The sequence below is a fragment of the Salvelinus alpinus genome, chromosome 1, assembly GCF_045679555.1.
Source record: "Salvelinus alpinus chromosome 1, SLU_Salpinus.1, whole genome shotgun sequence".
Lineage (NCBI taxonomy): Eukaryota > Metazoa > Chordata > Actinopteri > Salmoniformes > Salmonidae > Salvelinus > Salvelinus alpinus.
In genome coordinates this window covers 47,707,263-47,721,375 of record NC_092086.1, presented here as the reverse complement: position 1 = coordinate 47,721,375, position 14,113 = coordinate 47,707,263, and the positions used below count along the sequence as shown (strand labels likewise).

The window sequence follows — 14,113 nt, the reverse complement described above, 5'->3', positions numbered from 1 at the left end:
TTAATCCTAGTAAAATTTCCCTGTCTTAGGTCAGTTAGGATCACCGCTTTATTTTAAGAATGTGAAATGTCAGAAAAATAGTAGAGAGAATTATTTATTTCAGCTTTTATTTCTTTCATCACATTCCCAGTGGGTCAGAAGTTTACATACACTCAATTAGTATTTGGTAGCATTGCCATTAAATTGTTTAACTTGGGTCAAACGTTTTGGGTAGCCTTCCACAAGCTTCGCACAATAAGTTGGGTGAATTTTGGCTCATTCCTCCTGACAGAGCTGGTGTAACTGAGTCAGGTTTGTAGGCCTCCTTGCTCGCACACGCTTTTTCAGTTCTGCCCACACATTTTCTATAGGATTGAGGTCAGGGCTTTGTGACGGCCACTCCAATACCTTGACTTTGTTGTCCTTAAGCCATTTTGCCATAACGTTGGATGTATGCTTGGGGTCATTGTCCATTTGGAAGACCCATTTGGGACCAAGCTTTAACTTCCTGACTGATGTCTTGAGATGTTGCTTCAATATATCCACATTTTTCCTCCCTCATGATGCCATCTATTTTGTGAAGTGCACCAGTCCCTCCTGCAGCAAAGCACCCCCACAACATGATGCTGCCACCCCCTGTGCTTCACGGTTGGGATGGTGTTCTTTGGCTTGCAAGCATCCCCCTTTTTCCTCCAAACATAACGATGGTCATTATGTTTCATCAGACCAGAGGACATTTCTCCAAAAAGGACGATCTTTGTCCCCATGTGCAGTTGCAAACCGTAGTCTGGCTTTTTCATGGCGGTTTTGGAGCAGTGGCTTCTTCCTTGCTGAGCGGCCTTTTAAGGTTATGTCGATATAGGACTCGTTTTCCTGTGGATATATATACTTTTTTACCTGTTTCCTCCAGCATCTTCACAAGGTCCTTTGCTGCTGTTCTGGGATTGATTCACACTTTTCGCACCAAAGTACATTAATCTCTAGGAGACAGAACGCGTCTCCTTCCTGAGCGGTATGACGGCTGCGTGGTCCCATGGTGTTTATACTTGCGCACTATTGTTTGTACAGATGAACGTGGTACCTTCAGGCGTTTGGAAATTGCTCCCAAGGATGAACCAGACTTGTGGAGGTCTACAATTTTTTTCTGATGTCTTGGCTGATTTCTTTTGAATTTCCCATGATGTCAAGCAAAGAGGCACTGAATTTGAAGGTAGGCCTTGAAATACATCCACAGGTACACCTCCAATTGACTCAAATGATGTCAATTAGCCTATTAGAAGCTTCTAAAGCCATGACATCATTTTCTGCAATTTTCCAAGCTGTTTAAAGGCACAGTCAATTTAGTGTATGTAAACTTCTGACCCACTGGAATTGTGATGCAGTGTATTATAAGTGAAATAATCTGTCTGTAAACAATTGTTGGAAAAAGGACTTCTGTCATGCACAAAGTATATGTCCTAACCGACTTGCCAAAACAATAGTTTGTTAACAAGAAATGTGTGGAGTGGTTGAAAAACGAGTTTTAATGACTCCAACCTAAGTGTATGTAAACTTCCGACTTCAACTGTAGGTCTTAACAACAGTTCCACTAGCCAGGATCTATAGTTAAGGTATGCTTTCCTTACTGGAGCTCCTCTAGTATTCCTATTGAGAGTAGGCAGAGGGCTTCACAATGACAGGGTAGAGAGCTCTATTCTCTCCAGCAATGACTTGACAATGGAGAGGGAAAGCTGGAGTGGTGATTTAGAAAGAGGATGACACTAACTGGGCACTATTGATGGGGCAAAAATATTGTTAAATCGATAGTTACATATCGTGGTATTTTTTACAATATATCGTATCGTTTTGACAACATTGCAATAGTATTTTTTACTTCATAGCTTATTTTGTGAAATATGGAGCCAATTTGTTTTCTGCACTTTTATTTCCATGACAGATCAAAACTTGTTTTCTCGTGGCTCCCTTGTGAGAATCGGAAGGCACCTAAGTATCGTGATTATATCGTCCCTGGCAATTCCCAGCCCTACTGGTGACTGTGTCAAATGATGCAGTACTTTTCCACAGATACCGTCAACTGCAGTAGGAACAAACACACACACCCACCCACCCACTCTGCCTGCCTTCTTCACCATAACGTCTCTCTCCTCACCCCCCTCCTCCACTGGTCTTATCTCAGTCACACACACTACTTCACACACCCCTGGCTCCATCTCTCTCCTCATCATGGGACCAGATTGGCCAATTACGCCACAGGTCGCATTAGACACTTAAAATGCAGCGCAGCCCGTCAACCCTGGCTTGTCTGCCCGGCCACAGATGCTCTGGGGGTAATTTATTGAATCCTATTACAGGTTTGAGGAGGTAGCTCATGCACCCCAGCCCAGGTCCATAAATCTGAAAGCAATACATTTCACCGCTGGCCAGAGAAAATAAAACGTTTTATCTCTCTCCCCAGGGTGGGATGGGGGATTGACTGAGCATCAAAGTGATTGGGCTTGTCTGGCACATATTAAAGCGCTTTTGGCATTTGTGTCGTTGCTCTGTCATTATTTCCGCATCATATCCCAGCGTGCATGCTACTGAAGAGAATGAATCCAATCATTTGTCAGAGCTATCAAAAACATCCTCCAGATGAGTACCCGACGACAAAAGAAACACTCATTTTATCAAACAAACAAACAGACAGTGTTAAAGCCACACTTTTCATTGGTGTTAGGCATTTCCCCCTAAAACGATTTTCTACAACTGTTGTCGTGTTCTGTCAAGTTGAAGAGAGAACGCAATTCATTGTCAGCAGACGGTTCTCCTCCAAAACAAACAGGATATGAAAGCTTACGTGACTGTGAGAAATCTAACAAAAACTTGCCTCTCAGCATTCTTGCACAGAACAACTTAAAAGTAGAGTTAGACGTGAATCTCACAGAGAGCAGAGTCTTAATTTCTCTTTATGATAGATTTGTCACGTTTATTGAGAGATCAAAGACACTGACGATTCCTCTTAATGAATCTTCACCTTTATTGAGCACTCCATACTGTTCGGTCATTTGGGTGACGAACATGTCAGGAGCAACGCAGAAGTCACTGGAGGTCTGCAGAGAGGGAGTAAAACACATTCACACGGTGGGGAAAAACCAAGCAGTCAGAAAGCACAACAGGACATTTCCCAACAACACAGTAGTTAGAATAATGAGAATGTTTAGTCTGTAGGATAATCAGTCTCACTAGAGGATTCCATCAGGAGATAATAAAGATCACATGCACCATCGTGTCACGGAAGAAAGACGAGGCAGGGGGGGGGGGGGGTCATCTGATTCATATGCAGGGGAGGGAATTATCCATTTGAAATGGTGTGGTAGGGGGATTTGCATAAAGACAGATCCCACCGGGTCCTACATATTTGATAAAGGCATGCTGCGCACAACCAACGGCACACTGTACCAGCTATAAATTGTAGTAGCTAGTCTGCCTCGCAATTGTCCCTAGATAAACTAGGCAAGTGTTAACAAACCTAACTTCATGAATCATACTGATTATAGTACCTCATGCCAAACATTCTATTTTGTTCAGTGTCAGCTGGCCCACTGCAGTGATTCAGGTAAAAGGTTGTACAGGTTCTAACTCCCACACTACTGGGGCTGAGCTCTGGGTTCCAAGCCTCAACATAGAGATATAGAGCCATGTTCCCATGGAGACACTCACGGCAGACACAGCCAACTCCAGACCCAGGGAGGCCCAGCTAATAACCAGAGCCAGGATGCCCAGAAGACACACTCTGGGGAAGGAGAGAGAGAGAGAGAGAGAGAGAGAGAGAGAGAGAGAGAGAGAGAGAGAGAGAGAGAGGGAGGACAGAGGTTAGAACAGGACTGCCACCCAGAAGAAATATCAGCCCGCACAGTGACGCACGAGATTGAACTTCACTCAAGTTTACTACAGATTCACCCCGTTAGTTTACACTAGCAACGTTTCCCTCTACTGTGGGAATTGTGATCGAATCAACATAATATTTGTCCCTTTCAAAGCAACACACCGGGAAAACAAACGTCTGAGATTTTGTTATAAGCAGAGCACGTCGGAGGAGGATTCCATTGCATTGACAGGCACGAGTGACCGCGAGTAGATGCACTTGTTTTGAGATCAAAGTGAAGAACTGCATGTATCTGCGTGCACATTTTAGGGCTGACCCCATTTAGTAGACTGGTTGATTGTTTGGTCGACCAAGATTTCTTCCGTTTTTATTTATCATCATTGTTCACAAGACATCTGTCTGATTGGCACCTGTCTGAGTGGACTAATCCATTGTGGAGGCCGTGGGGATGGCACAGTCCATCACTAAGACGTGCTACTGAAATTGTATGTGGTTATATTACATAACAAATGGTGCAACACTAATAAAAATAATATTACTTTATAACAAATGAGCTTTCTCCCGAGTTGGATAGAGGTCGCTGTCCGTGGTTCTGAAATATCAGTACACTATGGAATTGGTGCTTTTCCTAAACCATGTTGCTATGTGCATAATAGCTATAACAGTAGAGAGAGAAATAGTCCTATAATTCCTATAATAACTACAACCTAAAACTTCTTACCTGGGAATATTGAAGACTCATGTTAAAGGAACCACCAGCTTTCATATGTTCTCATGTTCTGAGCAAGGAACTTAAACGTTAGCTTTTTTTACATGGCACATATTGCACTTTTACTTTCTTCTCCAAAACTTTGTTTTTGCATTATTTAAACCAAATTGAACATGTTTCATTATTTATTTGAGGCTAAATTGATTTTATTTATGTATTATATTAAGTTAAAATAAGTGTTCATTTAGTATTGGTGTAATTCTCATTATTACAAATAAAATAATAGAAAAATCGGCCGATTAATCGGTATCGGCTTTTTTTGGGCCCCCAATAATCGGTATCGGCGTTGAAAAATCATAATCGGTCGACCTCTAGTTAAAACTAACAAAAAAAACTTGCTACAGCCTCAGATCACACAGTAAAAACACACACTGGAAGTTGCACAGAATTTTCATAACGTTCAAGTTTGCTCCCAGCAGACAAAAATGTTCTCAATGCCGCAAAAAAATTGAGGGAACATTGCCTTGGACTGGGAGTTGCCTAGCCTTAACACCAAACGATGGCTATTACACATTATGACTGATGTAAATGAAATGCTGGAGGATTTAATGTTGAGCTATGAAAAAGGAAACCTTGATTTCAACCCTAAACACCCACAGGGACTTGGGATAATGTTTCCCTCATCTCACAAGGAGAGTTAGGGTTAATTATGTTAGAGGAAGTACCCCTTCATTGGTCTCTGGGCAGGGCTTGAGGATGACCTGGGTCTGATTCACTGAGGATGCGTGAGATGAAAGGACATAGGAGGGATAGGAGAGGGGGACCTGGGGGAAGCATAAAGCCCAACACTCTGGAACTGACTCACATGATAATGAGCCACCCAAACTGACCCCGCTGTATCCACAGACACAGATCATTAAATGAAATAGAAGGGAAGGGACTGAAGAGGAGGACAGGCAGTGCTGAGTCTGTCCTTGATGCCTTTTAAAAAGGATCTAACATACTTCCTGCATAGTTGTCAAGAGTTGAGACAGAGGAATTTTATGAGAGATTAGTTTTAATGTACGTGCCAAATGGACTGTGACAGGCTGACACTTTTTGAAGCGTGAATTCGTCTCACATAATCGCAATGACAAGGTTGTTCAGCGTACAGTCAAAAGTAATTTGCAACGGGCGAACAAAGTGATACTTGAGATAAAACTTCTGACACGTTGGAGGCATTCATTTTGTTTAAATAATTCAATAGCATGACAATAGCTATAAATATACGGCCTAGCAGAATATGGTCCCCCTCAACACAGTTCTTTTTGGCTCACTCCCTCACATGGTAGGACTCACCCAATAAGTGTTCCCTTGGAGTTGCGAATGAGGCCAAACAGCACCAGCAGGCAGATGAGGATGTTGAAAAGCAGCAGGCCTAAGTAGCCCAGCCACCTGAGGTGGAAAACAACAATAACAACAGTTACAAAACCAACACCCAACCACAAACACAACTGACTGAAGAAACCCCAACACCTGCTGACAAACGCAGCACAGAACAGAAAGAAGAAGATGTTATCTATGACCACTGTACAAATCACATCGGTACTGCTAAAGAAAACAAAAGGATACAAACATGGGGATTGCTTCAAACATGCATAAAACAAAAAGGAGATGTGATTTGAAGTCCACTTCCCCTGCGAGATGCTGAGGGAGGAAGTGTTTGAGATGTCAAGAGGAAGTAGCAGTGAGGGTCGGCTGCTGAATCAGACTGATTTAACTGTAAAGGCCTTTCCGCTGTTGACTGCAGTCATCTCTGTTGACTACTTTCACATTCATACAGATCCAACTGAACATCACTGACTGTCTGGCTGGACGGTCTCACCAGGAGACCAACTATCCAACAGTTTATATAACCTCAGTACATTTCACAATCTTACACTGCAGGGTTGTTAACACGAGTTACAGGAGGGAGGACTGTGTTGTGTTTTGGGTTTCATCCAGTGTCTCCTCCCACTAAATGGTTCATTTGAAGGGTTTCCCCAGAAAAATCTGAGGTTTGTTGTGGTTCATGTTAGCTTTTTCTGAGTATAAACTGAGATGATTCTCTCTCTAAAAGGCCTAGCAGTGGAATTATGCAGCACGACACCAGCATAAACATAAATCTACGAGGAATGACGTACTGTTCGCGTAAACTGCTAATCCTGTAGTGCAGGATTCCTCTCAGAGTGGAAGCTATGTAGTTCTGTTCACGCTCCATTAAACCCACGTTCCTGTATGTAAATGAGGCAGCAGCAAAAATAGCTAATAATAAAAACTCCCTAATCCCCAACTTGAAATACAAGCAATGTATCCTACAACATGACAAGAAAACAAACTCCAACTACATTCACCTACAATAGCCAAACGATGTACTAAAACAAACAAGCCTCAGTTCTGGTAATGGTTTTGGTGAACCATAGAAAGTGTATGTCCTGAGATGTCATGTAATTGAGTCTCCCAGTCTGTCCATCTCTCACCTGTACCAGTCGTAGAGCTCGATGTTGACGGCCAGCTCCTCCAGGGAGATGTCGCTGTTGTCCCAGAAGGGGATCTCCACCATCTGCCTCACCAGCTCGTCCAGCTGGCCCTGCAGCTTCTGGATGATAGACAGATAGTCTGTGTGCTTGGCGTACTGGCCCTCCAGCTGCCCCAGACTGCCATCCACCGTCTGCTTCAGGGAGCCCGTGCTGTCTGATACCTAGGTAGTAGGCACAGGGAGGGACAAAGTCACAAACAACCCACTCCTTATGGGGATAGACAAAATCAATAGTGTATATTATATCGTATCTATTTGGGGTTAGCAGGGGAATCATTGCTCCTTATAGTGATCAACAGTATGATAACTGTGAATGTGGGGCCCAGCCCATGTTATGGCTGTGACAGTAGAGATTTTGCTGCGGTGTCATTGTTTAAATGGGAGTTCTGAGTATTACCAGTTTCTGCACTCCTGCCACCGTGCGGTTGGCGTGGCGCAGGGAGTACGTCAGCCTGTTCACGCCGTCACAGGTCTCGCCGTTCCCATAGAAACCAACAGCAATGCCGGCGCTGAAGGGAGACAAAGGGGAGGAGAGGAAGCGGTTAGGAGGAGGAAGAGGGGTCGGCACAGCACGGCAGACAGACAGACGAAGGGGGTCGGCGTGTGAACCCTGCATCAACCCTGCCAGGGATAGATGCTACTAAACAGGCAGCATTGAGCTCCAGCAGAAAGCCTCCCTATACAGAGTCCATAGCAACCAAGAGGAATGGGTCAGCAATGCCCAGAGCCACACCATAGAGCTGACAAAGGCTGCACTGACACAGGACATCAACCCTTGCCCATTCATGGAGGCCGGAGAGTATAGGGGGAGCCGTCCTGGCTATCACAAAGACCTACTGCCTGCCAGCTAGTGCTAGACCAGTGGTTCCCAACCAGGAGAACCAGGAGCCCTGGGGGTAATTGGCCTATCCACAGGGGAACTTGAGAAGACTCATGAGACCATAGGCCTACTGGTAAAATGCACATGAGGGTACTTCAGGGATATTCCAGGCAGAATTCAGATGGTGGTACAGTAACCAAAAAAGGTTGGGAACCACTGTGCTAGAGTGGTTCCCAAGTGGAATCAAATGCATTAGAGGTGGCAATATCCAACGCTGAATTTCTGATGCACGTATCTAATTATTTACATACACATTCTGAATATTAGCTACCTATTAAAAACCGATACCAGTAGGCCTTTAGAAGTCTGAGTTGTCCTTTAGATTAGAATGCGATTGAATTTTGCTCAACAGTGAAACCCAGGAAACTCAGTAGGAACTGAAGACCTGGTGAGAGTGGGACTGTTGCTCAATACATGTGGGGGGTAATCAATTGAATCAACAACGAGAATGATATCAGCCTTGTCTAAGGAGGAGTTGTCACTACTTTTAACCTCTTTCCCCCTTGGGAAACAAATACCTCACCACCAGGGGTCACTACAGCATCTCTCTCTCAATTCGCTTTATCGGCATGACGTAAAAAAGTACATATTGCCAAAATATTGTAAATCTCCAAAGTAAGTTAACATAATTAAAATAAGAAATATTCTCTCTCCAACTCCCTCCCATTGTGAGCAGTTCAATAGGCGTCACAATCACTGCCACCCTGCTGACTGAGAGACTGCCGAGCCAGACAGCCAGCCCAAACAATAGCCTAGTGACCATATGGTCACTCTCAGCTGAACACATGCAAACTGGAGGAGCGTTCCACGTGTACAGCAGCTTGTTGAAGGACAGTCCATCTACAGTTCACACACGTGACATCAGATGGAGGACAGGCTCCATACAGAGAGTCCTTCCGAGCTATAAACTAAAGTAAATAGGCCGATATCATGATGACATCATCACAAGGCAGTTGGAGGGACTGTACAAGCAAGATGGAAGGAGGTCTGAGGGCAGCGTATCAAAAGAGACGTTCTGGTCAAACAGACTGGCTTTTAACATTGTATTGCAGGATTTCAAAGCTTCACTGCCATTATCCTACAGTATGTTCAAAGCAGGTACGTTCAGTTGTGGTTCTCAGACAGACGTCATCTTCCTAAGGTTATGGTTACATGGTTTCCTGCAGCAGAGTTCCGATCATTCCTGCAAGGCAGTAAATCTGCCAGGATGATCTGTATAGGGTGTGGGTCTGGGGTAAGGCCAAACAAAGGGTTCCTCTGGCATTGATAAACATCTAGTTGTTCAGCACCAATGGAGCCAAGACCAGGCCATTCCAGTAGTAGTAACCAAAACTTTGAACATTTCAAAAGAGAAGTTTGAGTGTCATGCATTTAAGGCTGCAGCAATAACTAGGCTACATCAACAGAAACTAGGCTTACTCAACATAATGTCTCAGTTGAAGTAGAGAATCTTCAAGGACAGATGAGGAGAAAATCTCTGAACAAAGAGTCAAACTGAATTCTACGATGCAGCCACAGCAACAGTGATATTACATTTTGACGCACCATCAATGACTTATGAAATTGCCATGGCAACCACATTTGAGCAAAGTTAAAGCTGTACAATACGACAATTACCTCAGGGAGGGGAGAAAGAAGCAGAGTTAATCATTATAGACATAAGACAAGTTAAACTACTTCATAACAAACCTGGAGAAAGACATTCAATCATCCCCTGCATAAAATCTATAGACAAAGTGTTGAAAGTGTTCCACAGGGATGCTGTGTTGATTCCAATGCTTCCCACAGTTGTGTCAAGTTGGCTGGACACAAACCGTTCTTGACACAAACCGGTGCACCCGGCACCAAGTACCATACCCCGTTCAAACGCACTTAAATCTTTTGTTTTGCCCATTCACCTTCAAATGGCACACCTACACAATCCACGTCTCAATTGTCTCCAGGCTTCTGTCGCCTCTTTAACCTGTTCTTTAACCTGTCGCCTCCCCTTCGTCTACACTGATTGAAGTGGATTTTACAAGTGACATCAATAAGGGATCATAGCTTTCACCTGGTCAGCCTATGGAAAGTGCAGGTGTTCTTAATATTTTGTACACTCAGTGTATATTGTGAAGACTAAGCTGATCTAGCCCTCCTACGCTGTCTAGACGTCGTGTGAAAAAAACAGACTTCAGCGAGCCACCCTACCAGTAAGATACATAATATCAAATGTTCACCCCCCCCCATAAAACCAAGCTCAGATCTTTCCTTTTTTTTTTAAAGCAGGTCTGTATAGGCTTAACTCTTCATGCCTGTGACATAACATCCCCAGTCCTTTACACAGGAGCATCTGATGTCAGAGGGGATTAATCAAATGTCACGTTGACAAGGGAAACACCTCCTGTTAAAATGGGAGCCAGTCCACCCCTCTTCACCCTGCGTCCAATGAGTGGATGGGATTGGCCAATTCCTGAACTGCTGCTAGCTAGGAAAATCTCTTCCTCTCATACTCTGAAGGATGGAAAGGTGAGCTGGAGCTATGGGTTTGTGTTCAGGGCAAACAAAGCACATCTCCCTCTGGGGACTGGTAAACTGTGGTGGAAACTGAGAACAGGAAACACAGCCAGAGATGAAATACACAACAACAGAGCGTTGTTGTTTCTCTCACTGTAAGGTCAGTGATTCAGGACTGCCAAAGCAGCCAGACAAACATGACTTAAGTGCTTTATGTTCAGGTGTTCAAAAAGACAACGCCAGAAATGACATATCTGAGTTCCATCTCCCTGTCATCCACCAGCACAGTGTGTTTACAGCAGGCTGAAGACAAACCAGAGAGATGTTATCGCACACTCAATGTCAAGCCTAAAAACGGATTTACATGAAAGGCAGTTCTGCTTCCAAGGCTCTTGCCTGGGATTTCCATCATCTTTAATTATGCAAGCAGCAACAGCTCCTTTGATCTCAACAACCTCAAGTTTCGCAGCCAAAACGTAACAGAGTGACAGAGGATGGGCATGTGACTGCGAGGACTCCCTCAAATCATGAGCTTTGTGCAAGACTTCAGTAAAAAAAAAAATGCTGAGATTCTCTCAAGTTTCATGACAGTTGGACCATAAACTTACACTGCCTGTCATTCACGTGGCATTAAACTTCATTTGATATACCACATGCGGCATTTTTACTCATCGCTCTAATCCCACTTTCCCCATGCGCTCACCACACACACACACACACACACACGACGACACACAGGGAGAGAGTAATTGTCATGCAGCCCACATGCTCATCAGGTCTCCATGCTTTTGTGAGCCGCTCTGCAGTGATTTCAGCTGAATCCAACAACATGGCTCTGAACTGATCCAACTCAGGGGGCGTGAAAGCAGGATTCAGCCCAGTGTTAAAATGGATGTGACAAAAACAGGAAGATTCCACAATTGAGTCAGCAAAAAGCTCATGCTTGGATTTCACAAGCTCTCCCAAATAAATTAACTCTTTATTGGGGATATGGAAGCTTTTAAATGGGTCTCTCTCTTGGGCGTCCTCCATTTGTAAGACATTACTCAGTTTTCAGTACGCGTGGAAGTTCTTTGTTCTCCTCTCATGTTGTTCTTCCCTTTCTCATGACTCCTCTGAGACTGCATGCATATACAAGTATCTGGCCTAACAGTCAAATCCCAGAGGATTACTTACATAGTATCATTATACATTTTTTATTTGTTTAATCCAACCTTTATTTAACTAGGCAAGTCAGTTAAGAACAAATGATAATTTACAATGATGGCCTCATCTATACATGAGAGAATAGGCTTTGTTTCCAGGCAGATACGGAGTGGATTTTATTTTAGGCTGTGTTTTCACACCTCCACAATGCTGAACATAAACTGCACAAAGCAGATGGTTGGATTCTTAAAAGGTGTCCTTGAACGCAGTGCAATACAGAAAACGGACTTATTGCATTTATTTGGGTGGATCCATGAAGAGCCGAGGCCTCTTTTTCCATGTGGTCAACAGGTGAACAGGAAAACATTGAAAAAGATCATGAGCAGAAGATATCGGCCATTTTTAATGTCGGTCGGTCTGTCTATCCTTCCTTCTCCTGTCACTTGCCATCAGGCCATTTTGCTCTGCGTTTGTGGCTGCTTTCCTAATTCCGCTTTGATCATCTATGTATGAGCTACAGACAGTGACTGTCCACAGTTTGCTGTCTGTGTGTCCATCTGTCCGTCCCTAGATGAGCAGAACGACTTCCATTTCAGCGCCTTGAGACTCCTGGCAGGGCCTCTGCGTAGACAATGATGCCACGATCTGAGAAGTACTAAACAAATAGAGGAAACAGACTAAACTGTTTACTTGTCTGGGTGGCCTGAACCCACAACACAAAGCTCATGTTTTCTAAATTACAGCTGAAGAAGCCGTTTCCTCATCCTCCCATATCTTTATTGGCAGATTATTAAAACACACAACGTGCATGACAGTTAAGATTCTCTGTTACAAAACCACCCACTACTTTGGTAACTGTTTATCATTAATGGCAGACCGGATTTGTTTTCTCCCCCTCCAAAAAAGCTTCCATGCACACAGACTAGGGATGGGCATTTGAAATATTTTCACTTTTCGAATAATACAATATATATATCATTTTTTTTAATCGGATATCCGGATAGTCGAAAAACTTGTTTTTTGGTGAAACTTTTTGTAAAACTCTGTTTGCCGCTGTAGCAGGGGGACGGGCAGGGGTCAGTGTGTGTGAGACCGCACTCCCCTTCCTTGTCTACAAGTACAACAACTCCTAGCCCAGAGTGGAACTCAGGTCTAAGCTTATAACGTATACCCACCTTGAGAGTTATGTCCCGCCCCGCTGTTGGGGTGGTGGTGGCATCAAACTATTTGATTGAACACTTTCTTGGGCACTGCTCGGCCATGCACACGGCAGCCTTTGCATCAGAACCATCTACCGATTACGGATACAGTCCAACGCGAGACACGTGCTGCTATAACAGGTACAGTCATTGGCAGAGTAGTAATCTCTCACGCTTCTCCTATGTAATGCCCTACAACGGAACAGTAACTGTATACAGTGGGGCAAAAAAGTATTTAGTCAGCCACCAATTGTGCAAGTTCTCCCACTTAAAAAGATGAGAGAGGCCTGTAATTTTCATCATAGGTACACTTCAACTATGACAGACAAAATGAGAAAAAGAAATCCAGAAAATCACATTGTAGGATTTTTAATGAATTTATTTACAAATTATGGTGGAAAATAAGTATTTGGTCACCTACAAACAAGCAAGATTTCTGGCTCTCATAGACCTGTAACTTCTTCTTTAAGAGGCTCCTCTGTCCTCCACTCGTTACCTGTATTAATGGCACCTGTTTGAACTTGTTATCAGTATAAAAGACACCTGTCCACAACCTCAAACAGTCACACTCCAAACTCCACTATGGCCAAGACCAAAGAGCTGTCAAAGGACACCAGAAACAAAATTGTAGACCTGCACCAGGCTGGGAAGACTGAATCTGCAATAGGTAAGGAGCTTGGTTTGAAGAAATCAACTGTGGGAGCAATTATTAGGAAATGGAAGACATACAAGACCACTGATAATCTCCCTCGATCTGGGGCTCCACGCAAATTCTCACCCCGTGGGGTCAAAATGATCACAAGAATGGTGAGCAAAAATCGCAGAACCACACGGGGGGACCTAGTGAATGACCTGCAGAGAGCTGGGACCAAAGTAACAAAGCCTACCATCAGTAACACACTACGCCGCCAGGGACTCAAATCCTGCAGTGCCAGACGTGTCCCCCTGCTTAAGCCAGTACATGTCCAGGCCCGTCTGAAGTTTGCTAGAGAGCATTTGGATGATCCAGAAGAAGATAGATTGGGAGAATGTCATATGGTCAGATGAAACCAAAATATAACTTTTTGGTAAAAACTAAACTCGTCGTGTTTGGAGGACAAAGAATGCTGAGTTGCATCCAAAGAACACCATACCTACTGTGAAGCACGGGGGTGGAAACATCATGCTTTGGGGCTGTTTTTCTGCAAAGGGACCAGGACGACTGATCCGTGTAAAGGAAAGAATGAATGGGGCCATGTATCGTGAGATTTTGAGTGAAAACCTCCTTCCATCAGCAAGGGCATTG

At 43.9% G+C, this 14,113-nt stretch overlaps 1 protein-coding gene across 2 annotated transcripts in view; it reads right to left on the bottom strand.

Annotated features, from left to right (window-relative positions):
- The window catches only part of LOC139578336 (protein tweety homolog 3-like), a 60,654-nt gene that overhangs the window by 17,719 nt on the left and 28,822 nt on the right, over positions 1–14,113 (bottom strand). For both annotated transcript variants that reach the window (XM_071405798.1, XM_071405789.1), the window contains 5 exons: positions 7,508–7,619; positions 7,052–7,272; positions 5,892–5,987; positions 3,679–3,751; positions 2,993–3,068 (listed from right to left, as the gene is read on the bottom strand). In XM_071405798.1, the coding sequence (XP_071261899.1) occupies positions 2,993–3,068; positions 3,679–3,751; positions 5,892–5,987; positions 7,052–7,272; positions 7,508–7,619 (578 nt within the window). The remainder of the gene's footprint in view (positions 1–2,992; positions 3,069–3,678; positions 3,752–5,891; positions 5,988–7,051; positions 7,273–7,507; positions 7,620–14,113) is intronic.